Consider the following 22,968-nt stretch of genomic DNA (forward strand, 5'->3'; position numbering starts at 1 on the left):
AAATTAAAAGGCATTTGCTCCTGGGAAGGAAAGCCATGACAAATTTAGACAGTGTATTAAAAAGCAGAGACATCACTTTGCTGACAAAGGTCCATTTAGTCAAAGCTATGGTTTTTCCAGTAGTCATGTATGGATGTGATAGTTGGACCATAAAGTAGGCTGAGCACCAAAGAATTTATGCTTTTGAATCATGGTGCTGGTGAAGAGTCATGAGAGTCCCTTGGACAGTAATAGGATCAAACCAGTAAATCTTTATGGAAATCAACCCTGAATATTCATTGGAAGGACGGATGCTGAAACTGAAGCTCCAATATTATGAATACCTGATGGCAAAAGCTGACTCACTGGAAAAGACCCTGATGCTGGGAAAGATTGAAGGCAAAAGCAGCAGGGGGTGGCAGAGGATGGAAGGTTAGATAGCATCACTGACTCAGTGGACATGAGTTTCAGCAAACTCTGGGAATTAGCGGAGGACAGAGCCAGTGTGCTGCAGTCCATGTGGTCACAAAGAGTTGGACATGACTTAGCAAGTGAACAACAACAGCGAAGTACATATAAACAAGTAAAACCCTTCCTTTTTTGTTCTTTCCACAGAAAAATCATAAAGCAGTTCAATTCTGTCCTTTCCATCTTCTGAAAATGACTGAATACTGGTAGCAGGTTTATTTTAACTTGTTTAGAGACCATGTACAGGCCAAAGTTCACTGTTGCTGATACAGAATCCCTGGGGACAAGCACATCAGAGAGTAAATCTTTAAACAGATTTAATGTTCATCAGATACAAGTATCTTTGGTAAATAATTTTCCCTATGACTATTAAAAAGTGAACATCCTATGCTTCCAAAAGGACTAGGGAAACTGTTTCCATTTCTCTGTTGCAGTAGTGAGGTGAGTTGGATCCACTCGATAGTGAGGAGAACCTGATATGAGGTCACATAGATTTAATGTGAATTAATGAAAGGATGCTGTTTTCTCCCTTTGAAGTTGCAGCTTTGAAGTCATTGTGACTCTTCTTGAGGATCCCCTGTTCACAATGGCCTTTGAGGAGCTCCTGGATAAAGCTGGTGGCCTGGGGAAATTCCAGATCCTTCAGATGGTTTTTGTTCTCCCCGTTTACATGGTGGTAGCCTGTCACTCACTGTTGGAGAACTTCACTGCAGCCGTTCCTGGTCATCGCTGCTGGGTCCACATTCTTGATAATGCCACTGTCTCTGGTAATGACACAGGGATCCTCAGCCCTGATGTCCTCCTGAGAATTTCCATCCCACTGGATTCGAACTTGGAGCCAGAGAAGTGTCATCGTTTCCTTCACCCCCAGTGGCAACTCCTTCACCTGAATGGGACTTTCCCCAACATGACTGACCTGGACACGGAGCCCTGTGTGGACGGCTGGGTGTTTGACCACAGCTTGTTCTCCTCCACCGTCGTGACTGAGGTAAAGGCCTCACTTACCTCTTGTGAGTACTTGTTCTCTGTGTTTAGAATAATGTAAAATAAACACAGGTTCAATATTCAGGTAGCCAGCTTTCATTCATTCTTTTAGCAAACAGTGATTGCTGATTTTTTAAAAATTGTCAGTCACTTACAATTTGAGGACACTGAAATTAACAAACTGGTTATGGATTTTACTATCACAAAACTTAAGTTTTGTGTGAAGTTTTATGTTTAGCCAAGTTAGTACTTGATATAAATTGTGGAAAATTATTCTTGGTCACATGCTCTTAGCCTATGTGCAAATCAGAAATATTTATATTAATTTAAAAAATTCCGTGACCTGGATTCTTATCAAAGAAACAAACCAAATACACTTTATTCCATGTGTAAAATCCAGGTATCAGTAATGAAAAAAAAAATGCCCTCAATATTTTCAATGTGTGGCAAAGTTTGAGGACCAGTGAGGCACACAGTGCTAAGTGAATATGATTTGTCATGATAGAACTCAGAGGATTTAGTCGAGGATTTAGAGGATTCCATGCTTAAGCTGAGACTTGAGTAATGTATGTGAGTAAATGTTCCAAGGAAATCAGAGGGTGTGTTCCCTGAGGGTTGTTAGAGTGAGTGAATGTTCGTTGAGGGATATCAGAAGCTGTGAAGCTCCTCTGTGATGGTTTCCTTCTCTTCCAGTGGGACCTCATTTGTGACCATCAGTCACAGAAATCAGTGGGTCAGTCCCTATTCATGGCTGGAATGCTGGTGGGAGGCCTCATATACGGCCTTCTCTCAGACAGGTGAGTATCTCCACATCACTGCTGCCCTTCCTCTGGGTAGTTTCACAGTTTTCTATTAACTCTTTCATAAAGAATTCTTTATTGAGTTCCCATAGGTAGTTTATACTGTTGGTTTCTAGGGAGCTATAGATGGAAATGGAGAATTAGACTTATTGTTACAAATGCAATTTTTTTTTTTTTTTGGTCACAGAGCTCATTGTACTGGACACAGAAATAACATCTCTATTAGGTCAGGGGGCATTTCAGAACAGTAGAGGAGGGTTACCATAAACTTCATTTGTAAAAATGAGCAGAAATTACCAATGAGAAGTGAGAGTAAGGTGCTTCAAGACAGCAGGTTCAATCTTTTTGGAGAAACAACATTGCGGGTTTATATGTTATGGCTCTATGTTAATTCACTCCTTGACTCTGTGAGCTAAATGCCTGTGGGTTCTCATATTGGTCCTGCTGTCTTGGTACCCACTGTATTCATTTCTAGAAAACTGTGGTGTTTGGTGGGACGTTTCTGAATCTGAATTAAGAAATAATTATGACTATAACGGGGATGTTTGATTTTGCTTGGTAATGTTTCCAGCCACCTGAGTTAACTAATCTGTAAACCTCAGGTTATATAATTTGTGTTGTAGGACGTTTGGGTTATCTTGTACCTGGCGGTGGTCATCCAAAAGTAAGAGAACAACGGTGGCAGCCACACATCGAGTCCTCTGTAGGGGAAGTGGGAGGCTTAAAACACCCCTTGTCTGTAAGCCTAATATCATTTCCTCTTACATCTGAAAATTGTGAACTCTGACTGTGTCACCTCCGTGTAATTCATAAGAGATTTCACAGCCAAAGTGCTCATATTGGCCAGTCTTCTAACTGAGCCTTTTATGATGATTCACAACCAAAGCTGATTGATCAATTTAGATAATACTGATGTGTGGAGATGCTTATAGATATGTGTGTGTTAGTGTGTGGCAGTATGTTATGAAGATGAGAGAAGAAAATTCAGTGAAGAAGCAGGAAACTTATAGTTCAGTCAAAGATTTTGAACTAAAAATAGATAAAAAGCTCTGGACATTGGTATCAAAAGCAAAAATAGACAAGGCAAAATGAAATGGAAACCTACAGAGTAAGACAAAATATTTGAAAGGCATATGTCTGATAAAGAGTTAATATCCAAAGAAACTATTACAACAAATAACAAAAGCTCTCAAATACCCTGAGTTTTAAAATGGCATAGAACCTCAGTCGACATTTCTCCAAAGAACATATAGAAATAGTCAATCAGTATATGAGAAGACTCTTAACATCACCAATAACCAGAGAAATAGAAATCAAAATAATGGTGAGATATATCCTCATGCTGGTTCTGATGGCTATTATATCTAAGATATTGTTGCCAAGATCAATGTCAATGAGATTTTCCTTTTGCTTTCTTCCAGGAGTTTTACTATTTGGGGGTAATGTTTAAGTCTTTAATCCACTTTTAGTAAATTAAAAAAATTTTTGTAAGTTTTCAGAATTTTCTATATAGAATTTCATATCATATGCAAAGTCAATGTAATTCCTCCTTTCCAGTGGATGCTTTTTGTTTTTTCTTTTTCTTGCCTCATAGCTCTTCCAGGACTCATAGCACTTATAGGACTTCCAGGATTATGTTGATAGGAGGGGTGAGCTGGCACCTCCTTTTCCCTCCTGAACTGAGAGGAAAATCTTTCAACCTGTCCATACTAAGTATGCTATTGTCTGAAGACTTGTCATATATTACCTTTATTATGTTGATGTGCATTTCTTCTATCCCTAACTAATTGAGTATTTTTTTTTCTAACTGAGTATTTTTATCGTGAAAAGATACTGTATTATGTCAAATGGCTTTTCCTGCATCTTTTGAGATGATCATATTATTTTTATTTTTCATTCTATTAATGTTGTATATTGCATACATGGAATTGTGTATGTTGAACTCCAGGCATCCTAAGGATAAATCCCACTTGATCATAGTGTATAATCTTTTTAGTGTGCTGTTAAATTTGGTTTCTAATATCTTGTTAAGAAATTTTTGCATCTATATTTAGCAGAGATATTGGTCTTTAGTTTTCTTGTAATGTCCTTATCTAGCATGAAAATGGTGGTCTTTTCCTGTGAGTTTGAGAGTGTACTCTCTTCTTTAATTTTTTGGAAATGTTTGAGAAGAATTGGTGTTAATTGTAATTTGAATGTGTGGGAGTATTCACCTGTGAAACCAGCTTGTCCTATCTTTTTTAATTTAAATATAGTTGATTTGTAGCATTATATTATCTTCAGGTACATAAAATTATATTTCAATATTTTATAGATTATGCTCCATTTAAAGTTATTATGAATTAATGGTTACATTTTTCTGTGCTGTACAGTAGATCCTTGTGGTTTATTTATTTTATACATAAAGGCATGTTTATACATAAGAGATACATCTGTATCTTTTAATCCCATACTAGTTTGTTTTCTGTATCTGTGAGGCTGTTTCTTTATTGTTACATCCATTCTTTTCTATTAGTTTTTGATTTCACATATAAGTGATAGAGTACTTGTTTTTCTCTGTCTCCCTCATTTCACTAAGCATACAGGTCCATCCACGTTGTTGCAAATGACAGAATTTCCTTCTTCTCTATAGCTGAATGATATCCCATTGTATATATGCACCATATCTTGTTTGTTCATTCATCTGTTAATGGCCACTTAGATTGCTTCCATATCTTGGCTATTATAAATAATGTTTCAATGAACACTGGGATGCATGTATCTTTTTGAATTATTGCTTTATTTTCCTGGTATGTACCTAGGAGTGGTATTGCTAGATCATGTGGTAGTTCTATTTTAATTTTTTGAGGCACCTCCATATTCTTTTATACAGTTTTTTCACCAATTTACATTCCCACCAATATTTCATGAAGGTTCCCTTTTCTCCACACTTTTTCCAACAGATGTTATTTGTTGTCTTTTCCTTAATAGTGATCCTGATATATATAAGGTGATATTTCAGTGTGCTTTTGATTTTCATTTTTCTAGCAATTAATGATGCTGAGCATTTTGTCATCTGTCCATGGGCTGTCAGTATGTCCTAGCTGGAAAAATGTCTATTTAGGTCTTCTGACCATTTTAAAATTTCAGTTATTTACTTTTTGATACTGAATTACATGATCTGTTTAAATAGTTTTGACAGTAACAATACATTTTGCATGGGGCAAAATTTTAGTCATTGTTGGTAGTTCAGGTTTTCTGTTTTTATGACTTAGATAAATAGGAATTTATTCTAGCTTATCAACTTTATTCTTTATAAATGTCAGTAGCAGTCTCTTGCAATCCTCTGTATTTCTGTGATATTAGCTGAAATGTCTCCTTTTTAAAAAAATTTTGAGTCTTCTTTCATTTATTTAGTTTAGATAAAGTTTGTCAATTTTGTTCATTTCTTAAAAAAAATCTCTTGGGATTGTTGATGTTTTTATCGATTTTCTGGTTTCCATTTATTTCATTTTTGGTCTTCTCTTTGTTATTTAATTCTTTCTGCTAACTGTGGGCTTGTTTCTTTCTCTCTCTCTCTCTCTTTTTTTTTGTTCCTTGAGGTTAAAGTAATGTGATTTGAGAGGCTTCTTTTTCATAACTGCCCCATCTATTGCTATAAAGTTCATTCTTAGAGCTGATTTTGCAGCATTTCACAAGTTTTGATGTGTTGTATTACCATTTTTGTTTGTTTCAAGATGTTGGGGATTTCTCTTTTGAATTATTTTATGTCCCATTGGTTTTTTAGTTAATTTTTATGTATTTGAAGGTTTCCAACTTTCCATCCATTATTTATTTCTAGCTTCATCTTATTGTAGCTAGTTACAAAGATACTTGACAAAATTTCAATCTTCCTAACTTTACTAAGACTTTTTTTGTGACATAGTATGTAATCTATTTCAGAAAGTATTCACTGTGCACTGAAGCATGTGTATTCTGCTGCTGTTGGATGAAATGTTCTTTGTATCTGTTAGGACTGTTTGCTCTAAAGTGTAATCCAAGTTTATTGTGTTTTTATTGACTTGCAGTCTGGATCATCTCTTTCCATTGTCAAAAACATGGTATAGAATTTCCCTCCTATTGTTGTATTGTCTATTTCTCCCTTCATATATGTTGTTGTTCATTGTATCGTCACTAAGTCATATCTGACTGTGACCCCATGGATTGCAGCATGCCAGGCTTCCGTGTCCTTCACTATTTTCTGGGGTTGCACAAACTTGTGTCCATTATGTCAATGATGCCATCCAACAATCTCATCTTCTGTTGCCCTCTTCTCCTCCTGTCCTCAATCTTTCCCAGCACTGGAGTCTTTTCCAATGAGTTGGCTCTTTGTGTCAGGTGGCCAAAGTATTGGATCTTCAGTTTCAGCATCAGTCCTTCCAATGAATATTCAGGACTGTTTTCCTTTAGGATTGACTGGTTTGATCTCCTTGCTATCCAAGGGACTCTCAAGAGTCTTCTCCAACACCACAATTTGAAAGCATCCATTCTTTGGCTCTCAGTCTTCTTAATGGTCCAAATGTCACATCCACACATGACTACTGCAAAAACCACAGCTTTGACTATATGGACCTTTGTCAGCAAAGTGAAGTTTCTGCCTTTTAATGTGCTCTCTAGGTTTGTCATAACTTTCTTTAAAAGGTGCAACCTTCTTTTAATTTCACGGCCTCAGGGACAGTCTGCTGTGATTTTGGAGCCCAAGATGATACAATCTGTCACTGTTTCTACTTCTTCCCCATCTATTTGCTATGAAGTGATAGGACCAGATGTCATGATCTTGGTTTTGTGAATATTGAGTTTTAAGCCACCTTTTTCACTCTCTTCTTTCACCCTCATCAAGAAGCTCCTTAGTTCCTCTTCACTTTCTGCCATTAGAGTGCTATCATCTGCATATCTGAAGTTGTTGATATTTCTTCCAGCAGTCTTGATTCCAGGTTGTGATTCATCCAGCCTGGCTTTCACATGATGTACCCTGCATAAACTTAAATAGACAGGGTGACAATATACAGCCTTGATGGACTCCTTTCTCAATTTTGAACCAGTTCATTGTTCCATGTCTTGTTCTAACTGTTGCTTCTTAACTTGCACATAGGTTTCTCAGGAGACAGGTAGGGTGGTCTGGTGTTCCCATCTCTTTAACATTTTTCCACAGTTTGTTGTGATCCATACAGTCAGAAGCTTTAGAATAGTCAGTAGAGCAGAAGTAGATGTTCTTCTGGGACTGCCTTGCTTTCCCTATGATTCAATGAATGTTGGCAATTTGATCTGATTCCTCTGCCTTTTCTAAACTCAGCTTGTACATCTGGAAGTTCTTGGTTCACATATTGCTGAATCCTAACTTGAAGGATTTTGAACATAGCCTTACTAGCATGAGAAAAGAGCACAACTGTTCAGTAGTCTGAACATTCTTGGGCTTCCCTGGTAGCTCAGTGGTAAAGAATTCACCTGCAAATCAGGAGCCACAGGATATGCAGGTTCGATTTCTGTGTTGGAAAGATTCTCTGGAGGAGGGCATGGCAACTCACTCTAGCATTCTTGCCTGGAGAATCACATGGACAGAGGATCATGGTGGTCTACAGTCCACAGGGTTGCAAAGAGTTGGACATGATTGAAGTGATTTAGCATGCACACTGAACATTCTTTGGCACTGCTCTTCTTTGGGATTGAAATGAAAACTGACCTTTTCCTGTCCTGTGGTCCTACCAAACATTTAAAGTAGAATCAATACCGACCCATCTTAAATTTATCCATATAAATAGAAGATGGGATAATATTTTAAAATTCATTTACTAGGCCAACATCGTACTAATACCATAGCAATGAAAAAACAGGGAACTAAAGCTATAGGACAATATCGATGGTAAACATAGATGCAATGATCCTTATTAAAATACTAGTAAACCAAATTCAGTGACACAGTAAAAGCATTTTATACCATGAACAAGTGGTTTTTACCCCAAGCATGCAAGAAATGGTTCAAAAAATAAAAATAAAAAAGAATGGTTCAAAACATGCAAGTCACTCAACATGATATAGCATATTAACAGAATAAAGGATCATATCAATGGATAGTTAAAAAAATTGAAAATATTCAGCATCTTGCTTGATGAGATATTTGCTATGACCAGTATGTTCTCTCAACCAAACTCTGTTAGCCCTTTACCTGCCTCATTTTGTACTCCAAAGCCAAACTTGCCTGTTACTCCAGGTATCTCTTGACTTCCTACATTTGCATTCCAATCCCCTATAATGGAAAGGACATCTTTTTCTGTGTTTGTTCTACAAGATGCTGTAGGTTTTCATAGAACCAGTCAACTTCAGTTTCTGCAGCATCAGTAGTTAGGGCATAGACTTGGATTACTGTGATGTTGAATGGTTTGTCTTGGCAACAACTGAGGTCATTTCATTGCTTTTGAAATTGCACACACATACTGTATTTTGGACTCTTTAGATATGAGGGCTACTCCATACCTTCTAAGGGATTCTTGTCCACAGTAGTGCATATAATGGCCATCTGAATTAAATTCCCCCATTTCCATCCATTTTAGTTCACTGATGCCATCTTCTGTTTGACCACATCCAATTTACCTTGATTCATGGACCTAACATTCCAGGTTCTTACATTATATTGTTTTTTAGGGCATCGGACTTTGTTTTTACCACCAGACACATCCGCAACTGAGCTTCATTTGAGCTTTGGTCCAGTTATTTCTTTCTGGAGCTCTTTGTTATTGCCTTTCATTCTTTCCTAGTAGCATATTGGACATCTTCTGACCTGGGGGGCTGGTCTTCTGGGGTCATATCATTTTATGTTTTCATAATGCTCATGGGGTTCTTGCCACAAGAATACTAGAGTGGTTTGCCATTTCCTCCTCCAGTGGACCATGTTTTGCCAGAACTCTTTACTATGACCCACCAGTCTTTGGTGGCCCTGCATGATGTGGCTCCTAGTTCCATTGAGTTACACAAACACCTTCACCATAACAAGGCTGTGATTCATTGGAAATCTTATCAATTGCAGTAACACGAATAAATAAATTATTATACTATGAATGTATTATTATACTACATGAATAAGCTTGACACAAGACACATACTGCATGACTAACTTACATGTGGATTATGAAATACTTGAATCAGAGGAAGATAATGTAGAGAAGTGATTGTCAAGATTTTGGGGGTGAGAGAAATGGGGAGATGTTGGTCAAAGGGTATAAAGTTTCAGTCTTGCAAGATGAATATATCCTGGTCATGTATGGCACAGTTGTTGTTTTTCAGTCCCTAAGTCGTGTCCAACTCTTTGCGACCCCATGGACTGCAACATGCTTGGCTCCCACATCCTTCCTCTCTCCCAGAGTTTGCTCAAATTCATGTCCACTGAGTAGATGATGCTATCTAACCATCTCATCCTTTCCCTCTCCTTTTCCTTCTGCCTTCCATCTTTCTCAGCATCAGGGTCTTTTTCAGTAAGTAGGTATAGTTAATGGTAACTTACTGTATACTCAAAACTTGCACGAGTCTAGATCACAAGTGCTCTCTCACACACAAAAATTGTATCTGTGACATGATGGGTATGTTAATAAGCTTGGTTTAAGTGGTCGCTTCACAATATACATATATCAAATCATCACACTGAACATCTTACATATATGCAATTTATTTGCTTTTGTCAATTATACCTCAATAAAGTGGACAAATTACCAATGGATTTGAATAGATACATTTGTTTACAAAGAAGATATACAACTTGTAAGAAGCACATGAAAAGAAGCACAACAGCATCACTTATTAAGCCATGCCAATCAAAACTATATTGAAACCCCAATATATAAAATAGATAATTAATAAAGACCTACTCATCAAAAAAACAAGAGAGTTCCAGAAAAACATCTATTTCTGCTTTATTGACTATGCCAAAGCCTTTGACTGTGTGGATCACAATAAACTGTGGAAAGTTCTGAAAGAGATGGGAATACCAGACCACCTGACCTGCCTCTTGAGAAACCTGTATGCAGGTCAGGAAGCAACAGCTAGAACTGGACATGGAACAACAGACTGGTTCCCAACAGGAAAAGGAGTACATCAAGGCTGTATATTGTCACCCTACTTATTTAACTTATATGCAGAGTACATCATGAGAAACGCTGGGCTGGATGAAGCACAAGCTGTAATCAAGATTGCCAGGAGAAATGTCAATAACCTCAGATATGCAGATGACACCACCATTATGGCAGGAAGTGAAGAAGAACTAAAGAGCCTCTTGATGAAAGTGAAAGAGGAGAGTGAAAAAGTTGGCTTAAAGCTCAACATTCAGAAAGCTAAGATCATGGCATCTGGTCCCATCACTTCATGGCAAATAGATGGGGAAACAGTGGAAATAGTGGCTGACTTTATTTTTTTGGGCTCCAAAATCACTTCAGATGGTGACCACAGTCATGAAATTAAAAGACACTTACTCCTTGGAAGAAAAGTTATGACCAACCTAGACAGCATATTACAAAGTAGAGACATTACTTTGTCAACAAAGGTCCATCTAGTCAAGGCTATGGTTTTTCCAGTGGTCATGTGTGGATGTGAGAGTTGGACTATAAAGAAGGCTGAACACTGAAGAATTGATGTTTTTGAACTGTGGTGTTGGAGAAGACTCTTGAGAGTCCCTTGGACTGCAAGGAGATCCAACCAGTCCATCCTGAAGGAGATCAGTCCTGGGTGTTCATTGAAAGGACTGATGTTGAAGCTGAAACTCCAATACTTTGCCACCTGATGCGAAGAGCTGACTCATTTGAAAAGACCCTGATGCTGGAAAAGGTTGAAGGCAGGAGGAGAAGGGGATGACAGAGGATGAGATGGTTGGATGGCATCACAGACTCAATGGGCATGAGTTTGAGTAAATTCTGGGAGTTGGTGATGGACAGGGAGGCCTGGCATGCTCTGGTCCATGGGGTCACAAGGAATCAGACATGACCGAGTGACTGAACTGAACTGAACTGAAAGACTTACTGTATAGCAGAGGGAGTTGGATAAGGGAATGGCAACCCATTCCAGTATTCTTGCCTGGAGAATCCCACGGACAGAGGAGCTTGGTGGGCTACAATCCATGGGGTCGAAAAGAATTGGACACAACTGAGTGACTAACACACCTGTACACACATAGCAGAGGGACCTCTACTCCATACTCTGTAATGACCTATGTGGGAAAAGAGTCTAGAAAGAGTAGAGCCCCTTGGACAGCAAGGAGATCAAACCAGTCAATCGTAAAGGAAATATTCATTGGAAGGACTAATGCTGAAGCTGAAGCTCCAACACTGGCCACCTGATGTGAAGAGCTGACTCTTTGGAAAAGACCTTCATGCTAGAAAAGATTGAGGGCAGGAGGAGAAGGGAGTAACAGAGGATGAGATGGTTGGATGGCATCAGTGAAGCAATGGACATGAGTTTGAGCAAATTCTGGGAGATAATGAAAGACAGGAAAACCTGGTGTGCTGCAGTCCATGGGGTCACAGAGTTGAATTCGACTTAGTAACTGAACAACGACAACATATATATGTATAACTGACTCGTGTTGATGTACAGCAGAAACTAGCACAACATTAAATCAAGTGTACTCCAGCTTAAAAAATCTGAATTGAAACCAGTTCAAACACACTAGGATGACCAGAATAACAAGAAGTAAAAATCAGAAATGAGTGCGATGGCAGTTCAAGAGGATGTGTAGCTCACCCTCCCACCTGAACACATAAAAAACTACATCCATACATGGAATGACCCTCAGTGAGCACCACTGGGAAAGTAGCATAAGGACTTCCCTGGCAGCCCAGTGGTTAAGACGTCATCTTCCAGTTCAGGGCTTGTCAGTTTGATCCCTGGGTCAGGAAATTAAGATCCCATATACTTTGAGGCCTAAAAACCAAAACCTAAAGCAGAAGCAATATTTTAACAAACTCAATTAAAGACTTTAAAAGATGGTCCATATCAAAGAAAACCTCTTTTTAAAAAAAGAGATACGTTTGACATCTTTAGCATTATTATTTCTGGAAATGTATTTTGCTTTGAAATTTATTTTGTTTGATGTTGATATAAATATTCCAGCTTATTATTATTACTATTTGTGTTGTATATCTTTTTTGTCAATTTAGTTTTAACCTATAATAATTTAAGTACTATTGTGGGAAGCGTGGTCTTCCCTAGTGGCTCAGATGGTAAAGAATATGCCTGTGATGCAGGAAAAGCAAAAAATTAAGTTTTCAAAGAAATCCATTCTGGTAATTTCTATCAGTTGAAATTAGTTTGATATGATTGCTACAATTTTTGTCTATCAAATCATTTTGTGTTTTCTAAATTATTTTCTTTATGATAATGATTATGTATATGATTATTGATGTGTTTATTCCTATGTTTCTCATTTTCTGTTTTCGGAGGAACTGTATGAATACTTTAAGAATTCCATTTAAGTATTGCAGAGAAATTCCTGATCCCAAACATGTTTATCTGTTTTTATTACTGGTTATATAGATTTGCACATCCTATTAAGTCCTAGATGTCTCCACTAAGACTCTGTTTTCATGACTCTCAATGAAACAGAAAATTTATTTTTCCTTCTTTTGTCCTTCATCTTTTCCTGTTCATTCTCCATCTTACATAGTTTTTTTCTCTGAGAGATTTATATAATATCCTCTATCTGTGTTGTAGTGCTTTTACATTCTGTTCTAGCAAAGCATATTGCTTGAGACCAATAAATCCAGATTCAACATAGAGTGATCCTTACATAAACCTCCTACAACTTTGTTGCATTCCCCACCAATCTTTTGTATCAGTGTAGCCTTAATCTGTCTGATCCTAGAGACCCAAGTACACTTTTAGCTCTTTTGTGGTCTACACACTGGATAGACTATCTAGTTTGTTAAATATGTAAGTTAGTAAAATATGTGCTTACAGTATGTTACAATTTCCAACACTGTAGTTCTCTTTATATGCTAGATGACAGAGTCCATTCGTGATTGGAGTATGAAGTTTTGGTATTGCTAGTGTACATTGTAGACAAGGAATGTTATTTGAGGAGATTTCCATTGTTGATTTAGCTCTTGATTTTTCAAGCGTTCAGGTACAAAGAATCATTTGTTAATGCATTCTTTACATTTCAGTGTATGGTTTTGCTTTCTTAATGTTTTGCCCCAAATTATCATTGCTTTCGTATTCTAACTGCCTTCTGTTTCTTAGGTTTGGGCGGAGGTTGATTCTCAGGTGCTGTTTGCTCCAGCTCGCCATCTCTGGGACCTGTGCAGCCTTTGCCCCCACCTTCCTCATTTACTGCTCCTTACGCTTCTGGTCAGGCTGTTCTGCTGTGGTCATCATATCAAATAACAGTATGCTTGGTAAGTTGACAATTTCGATCTCTTCCACTTTCCAAACCTTAAATTTGATCTTGAAATTTCTTCATCTAACATTACTACCTCAATTGTGTTTCTTTCAGTTACAGAGTGGACCAGATCCCAGTCAAAAGCCATGGTAATAACACTGGTATCCTGTGCCCTTAGTATTGGACAGATGATGCTGGGAGGACTGGCTTTTGTCTTTCGAGAGTGGCGCACCCTGCAGCTGGTGGTGTCTGTACCTTTCTTTGTCTTCTTTCTCTCCTCAAGGTAAAATCTTCTCTCTCACTCTGACTTAAGGGAACTGGGGTGAAAATGCATATTGAATTGCAATATATTGACTTCCTTATTCCCTGGACCCTTTCTTATTGTTTGGCTATAAAACCCATGTTTCTCATCTGTTCATTCTATACACTTTGAGATTCCAGGAGCAGCTTTGTTGTTGTCATTCACTTGCTAAGTCACGGCTGACTCTTTTCAGCCTCAAAGACTGTAGCATGCTAGGATCCTTTGCCTTCCACTGACTTCCAGGGTTTCCTCCAATTCATGTCTATTGACTCAGTGATGCTATCTAACCATCTTATCCTCTGCCTCCCCCTTCTCCTTTTGCCTTCAGTCTTTCTGAGTATCAAGTCTTTTCCAATGAATCATTTCTCCACATCAGGTGGCCAAGGAATTGGAGCTTCAGCTTCAGCATCAGTCCTTTCAATGAATATGTAAGGTTGACTTCCTTTAGGATTGACTTGTTTGATCTTGCTGTCCAAGGGACTCTCAAGAGTCTTCTCCAGCACCACGGTTCAAAAGCATCAATTCCTTTGGTGCTCAGCCTTCTTTATAGTCCAACTCTCACATGCGCACCTGATTACTGGAAAAACTATAACTTTGACTGTATGGACCTCTGTCAGCAAAGTGATGTCTCTGCTTTTTAATATGCTATCTAGGTTTGTCATAGCTTTCCTTTCAAGTAGCTAGTATCTTTTAATTTCATGGCTGCAGTTAAAAGTCCACAGTGATTTTGGAACCCAGGAAAATAAAATCTGTCACTGCTTCCACTTTTCCCCCTTCTATTTGTCATGAAGTGATGGGACAAGATGCCATGATTTTAGTATTTTTGTAAGATCTAGATAAGATTTATTGATCAGGTTGTTTTAGAAAACCAACATCAAAACACTGACAAGATACGTCAATACAGATTGGGCATTTTAGGGTAAATCCATTGTATTTCCTACCTGCTTGTAGGTAACTAGGTAAGGTGGAAAAACTATCCTGATCATAAGACATGCACATCAGACTGCAAAAGGACTTCCACACTATTTAACAGAACTGTGGTAAATAGCTTTAAAGTAAGGCAGGCATCATGTGTCGCCTAAGCAAACCCTATACCAAGAGTTTTTGAAACTTGAGTTTCAAGCCAGGTTTTTCACTTTCCTCTTTCACCCTCAACAAGAGGCTCTTTCGTTCCTCTTCACTTTCTGCCCTTAGTGTGGTATCATCTGCACATGTGAGGTTTTGCTATCTCTCCTGGCAATCTTGATTTCAACTTGTGCTTCACCCACCCTGGCATTTTGCATGATGCACTCAGCATATAAGTTAAATAAGCAGGGTGACAATATACAGCCTTGACATACTCCTTTCCCAATTTTGAATCAGTCCATTGTTCCATGTCCAGTTCTAATTGTTGCTTCTTGATCTGCATACAGGTTCAGGAACAGGTAAGGTGGTCTGGTACTCCTATCTCTTTAAAAAATTTCCACAGTTTGTTGTGATCCACACAGTCAAAGGCTTTAGCATAAATGAAGCAGAAATAGATGTTTTTCTGGAACTCCCTTGCTTTCTCTATGATCCAGTGGATGTTGGCAATTTGATCTCTGCTTCCTCTGCCTTTTCTAAACCCAACTTGTAAATACATTTTGAAGTTTTCAATTCATGTACTGCTGAAGCCTAGGTTGAAGGACTTTGAGCATTACCTTGCTAGCATGTGAAATGAGTGCAATTGTATCATAGTTTGAACATTCTTTGACACTGCCCTCCTTCGGGATTGGAATGAAAACTGACTGGTGGAAAGAATAGGGAATAACAATGAACTTTTGGCTAGGGGGTTTTAGGTATTTTCTTGCCATCCTTCTTCATACGTCTTATTAGTATAGAGCTAATAGAGTTATTTGAAAAGTATTTTCCTTAATATCAAATATTGTCTCAAATATTTTAAAAAGATATACTATCAGTTTTTTGGCTTTGAAATTAATATGGTTACAGTAGATTTTCAGTGATTTTCTATGTTGCAGATGAAATTGAATAAAAAGACAGCAAATATATTCAGAGAGAAGTTTGCCGAAATAGTAGCATGATTTCTCCAGTGTGAAAATGGCATGCATATTTGGTGTTTTACATTACGTGTTGAGCAGTCTCTCTTTCCTTAAGTAATTTTAACAAACATTTTTTTAATGAACAAAACATTTTTAAAAATTTAATTAACTACCTGACCTATTTACAATATTTTTTTTTTTCTATTCTCTTAGAATGGGACTGGTGATGGGACCAGATGCTATGATCTTCACTTTTTAAATGTTGAGTTTTAAGCCAGCTTTTTCACTCTCCTCTTTCACCTTCATCAAGAGGCTCTATAGTTCCTCTTCACTTTCTGCCATTAGGGTGGTGGTGTCTGCATATCTGAGGTTATTGATATTTCTCCTGGCAATCTTGATTCCAGCTTGTGATTCATCTAGCCAGGCATTTCACATGATGTCCTTGCTGTGGCTAGGACTTCCAAAATTATGTTGAACAGTAATGTCTAGAGTGGACATCCTTATTTTGTTCCTGGTCTTAGAGGAAAGACTTTCAGTTTTTCACCACTGAAAATAATGTGTGTTGTGGATTTCTCCTATACGGCCTTTATTATGTTGAGGTAGTTTCCTTCTATGCTCATTTTCTGGGAAGTTAATCATAAATGGGTGTTGAATTTTGTCAAAAACTTTTCTGCTTCTATGGAAATTGTCTTATGGCTTTTATCTTTTAATTTGTGACTATGGTGCATCACATTGATTGATTTCTGTATAAGCATTATTGTATCCCCACTTGATCATAGTGTATGATCCTTTTAATGTGCTGTTAGATTCATTTTGCTAGTATTCTATTGAGGATTTTTGCATCTATGTTCACCAGTGATATTTCCCTGTAATTTTCTTTTTTGTGTGTGATATCTTTGTCTGGTTTTGGTATCTGGGTGATGATGGCCTTGTAGAATGAGTTTGGGAGTGTTCCCCTCTCTGCAATTTTTTTGAAAGTGTTTGAGAAGGATAGACAGTTGGCTTTTCTCTAGACATATGTTATAATAGAAATCACCTGTGAAACCATCTGGCCCTGGACTTTGGTTTGTTGGAAGATTTTTGATCACAGTTTCAATTTCAGTGCTTGTGATTGGTCTGTTCATATTTTCTATTTCTTCCTAGTTCAGTCTTGGAAAGTTGTACTTTTCTAAGAGTTTTTCCATGTCTTCCAGGTTGTCCATTTTATTGGCATATAGTTGCTCATAGTAGTCTCTTTTGATCCTTTGTATATTTGTGGTATCTTTTGTAACTTCTCATTTTTCATTTCTAATTTTATTGCTTTGAGTCTTCTTCATGTTTGCTTGATGAGTCTGGATAATGGTTTATCCATTTTGTTTATTTTCTCAAAAAGCAGCTTTTAGTTTTATTGATCATCACTATTATTTTCTTCATTTATTTATGCTCTGATTTTTATGATTTCTTTCCTTCTACTAAATTTGGCCCCTTTTTATTCTTCTTTTTCTAATTGCTTTAGGTGTAAGATTAGGTTCTTTATTTGAGATTTTTCTTGTTTCTTGAGGTAGAATTGTACTGTTATAAACTTCACTCTCAGAACTGTTTTTGCTGCATTCTATCGGTTTTGAATGCAAGACCCAGATTTCCCCACAGCCAGTCCCTCCCATCAGGAAGCTTCCACAAGCCTCTTATCCTCATCCATCAGAGTGCAGACAAAATGAAAGCCACAGTCTCAGAAAACTAACATAAATTGATCACATGGATCACAGCCTTGTCTAACTCAGTGAAACTACGAGTCATGCCATGTAGGGTCGCTTACGGTGGGCAAGTCATGGTGGAGAGTTCTGACAAAATGTGGTCCACTGAGAAGGGAGTGGCAAAGCACTTCAGCATTCTTGCCTTGAGAACCCCATGAACAGCATGAAAAGGCAAAAGATACAACACTGAAAGTTGAACTCCCCAACTCGGTAGGTGAACAATATGCTGCTGGAGAAGAGTGGAGAAATAGCTCCAGAAGGAATGAAGAGGTTGAGCCAAAGTGGAAACAGTGCCTGGTTGTGGATGTGTCTGGTGGTGAAAGTAAAGTCTTATGTTATAAAGAACAATATTGCATAGGAACCTGGAATGCTAGGTCCATGAGTCAAGGTAAATTGGAAGTGGTTAAACAGGAGACGGCAAGAGTGAACATCAAAATTTTAGGAATCAGTGAACCAAAATGGACCAGAATGGGCAAATTTAACTCAGATGACCATTATATCTCCTACTGTGGGCAATAATTCCTTAGAAAAAATGGAGTAACCCTCATAGTCAACGAAAGAGTCCAAAATGCAGTACTTGGGTGCAATCTCAAAAATGACAGAATGATCTCTGTTCGTTTCTAAGGCAAACCATTCAATATCACAGTAATCCAAGTCTATGTCTCAACCACTAGTGCTGAAGAAGCTGAGGTTGAACAATTCTATGAAGAGCTACAAGACCTTCCAGAACTAATACCAAAAAAGATTTCCTTTTCATCATAGGGGACTAGAATGCAAAAATAGGAAGTTAAGAGATACCTGGAGTAACATGTAAGTTTGGCCTTGGAGTACAAAATGAAGCAGGGCAAAGGCTAACAGAGTTTGGCCAAGAGAATGAACTGGTCATAGCAAACACCCTCTTCCAACAACACAAGAGATGACTCTACACATGGACATCACAATGGTTAATACCAAAATCAGATTGATTATATTCTTTGCAGGCAAAGATGGAGAAGCTCTATACAATCAGCAAAAACAAGACTGGGAGCTGACTGTGACTCAGATCATGAACTTATTGCAAAATTCAGACTTAAATAGAAGAAAGTAGGGAAAACCCCTAGGCCATTTATGTATGAACTAAATCAAATCCCTTTCAATTATACAGTGGAAGTGACAAATAGATTACAGGGATTAGATCTGATAGACAGAGTTCCAGAAGATCTATGGATGGAGGTTTGTAACACTGTAGGGAGGCAATGATCAAAATCATCCCCAAGAAAAAGAAATGCAATAATGCAAAATGGTTATCTGAGGAGGCCTTACAAATAACTGAGAAAAGAAGAGAAGCAAAGGCAAAGGAGAAAAGGAAAGATATATCCATCTGAATGCAGAGTACCAAAGAATAGCAAGGAGAGGTGAGAAAGCCTTTCTAAGTGATCAGTGCAAAGAAATAGAGGAAAACAATAGAATGGGAAAAACTAGAGACACTTCAAGAAAATTAGAGACATCAGGGGAACATTTCATGGAAAGATGAGCACAAAAAAGGACAGAAAGAGTATGGACCTAAAAGAAGCAGAAGATATTAAAAGGAGGTAGCAAGAATACACAGAAGAACTATACAAAAAAGATCTTATTGACCCAGATAACCATGATGGTGTGATCACCCACCTGCTGGAATGAGTGTCTGTCCAGTCAGACATCCTGGAGCCCAAAGTCAAGCAGGCCTTACAAAGCATGACTATGAACAAAGTTAGTGGGGGTGATGGAATTCCAGTTGAGCTGTTTCAAATCCTAAAAGATGATGCTGTGAATGTGTTGCACTCAATATGCTAGCAAGTTTGGAAAACTCTGCAGTGGCCACAGGACTGGAAAAGATCAGCTTTCATTCCAATCCCAAAGAAAGGCAATGCCAAAGAATGCTCAAACTACTGCACAATTGCACTCATCTCACACAGTAGCAAAGTAATGCTCAAAATTCTCCAAGTTAGGCTACAGCAGTACATGAACCAAGAACTTCCAGATGTTCAAGTTGGATTTAGAAAAGGCAGAGGAACCAGAGATCAAATTGAAAACATCCATTGGATCATAGAAAAAGCAATAGAATTCCAGAAAAGCATCTACTTCATTGACTTCAAAGGCTAAACCCTTTGACTGTGTGGATCACAACATACTGCGGAAAATTCTTAAAGACCACCTTACTACCTCCTGAGAAACCTGTTTGAAGGTCAAGAAGCAACAGTTAGGACCAGACCAGACTGGTTCCAAATTGTGAAAGGAATACATCAAGACTATATATTGTCACACTACTTATTTTACTTATATGCAGAGGACATCATTCAAAATGCTGGACTGGATGAAGCTCAAGCTAGAATCAAGATTGCCAGGAGAAATATCAAGTACCTTAGATATTCAGAAGACACCACTCTAATGGCAGAAAGTGAAGAGGAACTAAAGAACCTCTTGAAAGGGAAGAGTTAAAAGCTGGTTTAAAACTCAACATTCTTAGGGCCTACACTATAGCTGACAAGTTAGATTAAGAGCGATGAGCCCAGAAATCTGCATTTTTAACAAGCTTGCATTATGAAATGTCTGCTCACTATAATTTGAGAATTGCTAGACTTGGCCCTTAATTTGACATTGCTGAAATGGTGCTTGTTTTTCCATCTGGAACCCTCCCTAAAAACTCTCAACAGTATTAAACATCCTTCCACCCCACCCCCAAAGAAACATAGTACCTCAACATACAAAAACTAAGATCATGGCATCTGATCCCATCACTTCATGGCAAATAGATGGGGAAAAAATGGAAACAGTGACAAACTTTACTTTCTTGGGCTCCAAAATCACTGTGGATGGTGACTGCAGCCATAAAATTAAAAGAGGCTTGCTCCTTGGAAGAAAAGCTATGACAAACCTAGACAGTGTATTAAAAAGCAGAGATAGCACTTTACCGACAAAGGTCCATCTAATCAAAGCTATGGTTTTTCCAGCAGTCATGTATAGGTGTGAGAGTTGGACCATAAAAGGCTGCGCACCAAAGAATTGATGCCTTTAAATTGTGGTGCTGGAGAAGACTCTTGAGAGTCCCTTGGACTGCAAGGAGATCAAACCAGTCAATCCTAAAGGAAATCAGTGCTGAATATCCAGTGGAAGGAGTGATGCTGACGCTGAAGCTCTAATACTTTGGCAACCTGATACAAAGAGTTGACTCATTAGAAAAGGCCCTGATGCCGGGAAAGATTGAAAGTGGAAGACAGAAGATGAGATGGTTGGATAGCATCACTGACTTAATGGACATGAGTTTGAGCAAGCTCTGGGAGACAGAGAAGGACAGGGAAGCCTGGCATGCTGCAGTCCATGGGGTTGCAAAGAGTCAGACATGACTGAGCAACTGAACAAAACCACCCAATAGGTTTTGGGTGGCCCAATAGGTTTTGGATCACTGTGTTTTTGCTGTCATTTGTTTCCAGGTATTTTTTATTTTCTCTTTGGTTCCTTTAGTGATCTTTTGGTTGTTTAGAAGCGTATTGCTTAGTTTCCATGTGTTTGTGTTTTTTGCAGTTTTTCCCTGTAATTGATATCTAATCTCAGCATTGTGGTCAGAAAAGATGCTTGATATGATTTCAATTTTCTTAAATTTATGGAAGCTTGGTTTGTGACCCAAGATCTGATCTATCCTGGAGAGCCATATGCTATTGAGAAGAAAGTGTATTCTGCTGATTTTGGATGGAATGTCATGTAAATATCAATTAAGTCATTTGTTCTCATATGTCACCTAAGGCTTGCATTTTCTTATAAATTTTTTTTCTGTGTAATTTGTTCATTGGTGTAAGTAGGGTGTTAAAATCCCCCACTGTTATTGTGTTATTGTTGATTTCCCCTTTCATGGCTGTTAGCATTTACTTTATATATTGAGGTGCTCCTTTGTTGGGTGCATAAAGATATATGGGTGCATATATCTTCTTGGATTGATCCCTTGGTCATTATGTACTGTCCTTCCTTGCCTCTTATAACAGTCCTTATTCTAAAGTCTATTTTGTCTGTTATGAGTATTGCTACTCCAGCTTCCCTGTGATTTTTGTTTGCATTATCTTTTTCCATCCCCTCACTTTCAGGCTATACACGTCTCTAGGTCTAAAGTGGGTCTCTTGTAGATAGCTTATATATGGGTCTTGTTTTTTTATTCATTCAGTCAATCTGTATTTTTTGGTTGGAGCTTTTAATCTAAGTACATTTAAGGTAATTATTAATATTTATATCCTTATTACCATTTTCTTAATTGTTTTGGGTATGTTTTTGTAGGTCTTTTCCTTCTCTTAGATTTCCTGCCTAGAGGAGTTCCTTTATCATATGTTGTAAAGCTGGTTTGGTGTTGCTGAATTCTCTTAACTTTTGCGTGTCTGTAAAATTTTTGTTTTCTCCATTGAATTTGAATGAGATCCTTGCTGGGTAGAGTATTTTTGGTTGTAGTTTTTTTTTCCTTTCATTACTTTAATTATATTCTGGCCTGCAGAGTTTCTGCAAAAAGATCAGATTTAACCTTACGGGGATTCCTTTGTATAGTATTTGTTGCTTTACCCTTGCTGCTTTTAATATTTTTCTGTGTGTTTAATTTTTTTCAAATTTGATTAATATGTGTCTGTCATGTTTCTCCACTGAGTTTATCCTGTATCAGATTCTCTGTGCTTCTTGGACTTGATTGGCTATTTCCTTTCTCGTTAGGGTAGTTTTCAACTATAATCTCTTCAAATATTTTCTTACCCCTTTCTCTTTCTCTTTTTTTTTCTTTTCTGGGATCCCTATAATTTGAATGTGTGCATTTAATATTGTCTGAGAGGTGTCTGAGATTGTCCTCAATTATTTTAACTCTCTTTTTTATTCTAGTCTGCTTCAGTTATTTCCAGCAAACTATCTTCCAGCTCACTTATTCATTCTTCTGATTCGGTTATTCTGCTGTTAATTCCTTCTAGAGTATTTTAAATTCAGTTTTTGTGTTGTTCATCACTGTTTTTTTTTTTAATTCTTTATTTCTTCTAGGTCCTTACTAAGTGTTTCTTGCATTTGCTCCATTCCATTTCTGAGATTTTGTATCATCTTTACTATCACTGGGCTTCCCTGGTAGCTCAGCTGGTAAAGAATCTGCCTGCAATGCAGGAGACCCTGGTTCAATTCTTGGGTTGGGAAGTTCCCCTGGAGAAGAGACAGGCTACCCACTCCAGTATCCTTAGGCTTACTCTGAATTCTTTTTCTTGTAGATTTTCTATTTCCTGTTTGTTTATTTGGTCTTGTGGGTTTTTACCTTCTTCATCTGCACAATATTTCTCTGTCTTTT

General features: G+C 37.8%; 1 protein-coding gene across 5 annotated transcripts in view; it reads left to right on the top strand.

The window, feature by feature from the left end:
* Nucleotides 1-832: 832 nt before the first annotated feature.
* Nucleotides 833-22,968, top strand: part of LOC122431298 (solute carrier family 22 member 10-like) — a 35,637-nt gene continuing 13,501 nt past the window's right edge. For 4 of the 5 annotated variants that reach the window (XM_043452547.1, XM_043452550.1, XM_043452548.1 and 1 more), the window contains exons 1-4: nt 852-1,435; nt 2,125-2,228; nt 13,467-13,621; nt 13,720-13,888. In XM_043452547.1, the coding sequence (XP_043308482.1) occupies nt 1,034-1,435; nt 2,125-2,228; nt 13,467-13,621; nt 13,720-13,888 (830 nt within the window). In that variant the 5' untranslated portion in view covers nt 852-1,033. Of the gene's footprint in view, nt 1,436-2,124; nt 2,229-13,466; nt 13,622-13,719; nt 13,889-22,968 lie in introns of all 5 variants that reach the window. The other variant, XM_043452546.1, reaches the window with a different exon arrangement.

The sequence above is a fragment of the Cervus canadensis genome, chromosome 29, assembly GCF_019320065.1.
Source record: "Cervus canadensis isolate Bull #8, Minnesota chromosome 29, ASM1932006v1, whole genome shotgun sequence".
NCBI classification, from domain to species: Eukaryota; Metazoa; Chordata; class Mammalia; order Artiodactyla; family Cervidae; genus Cervus; species Cervus canadensis.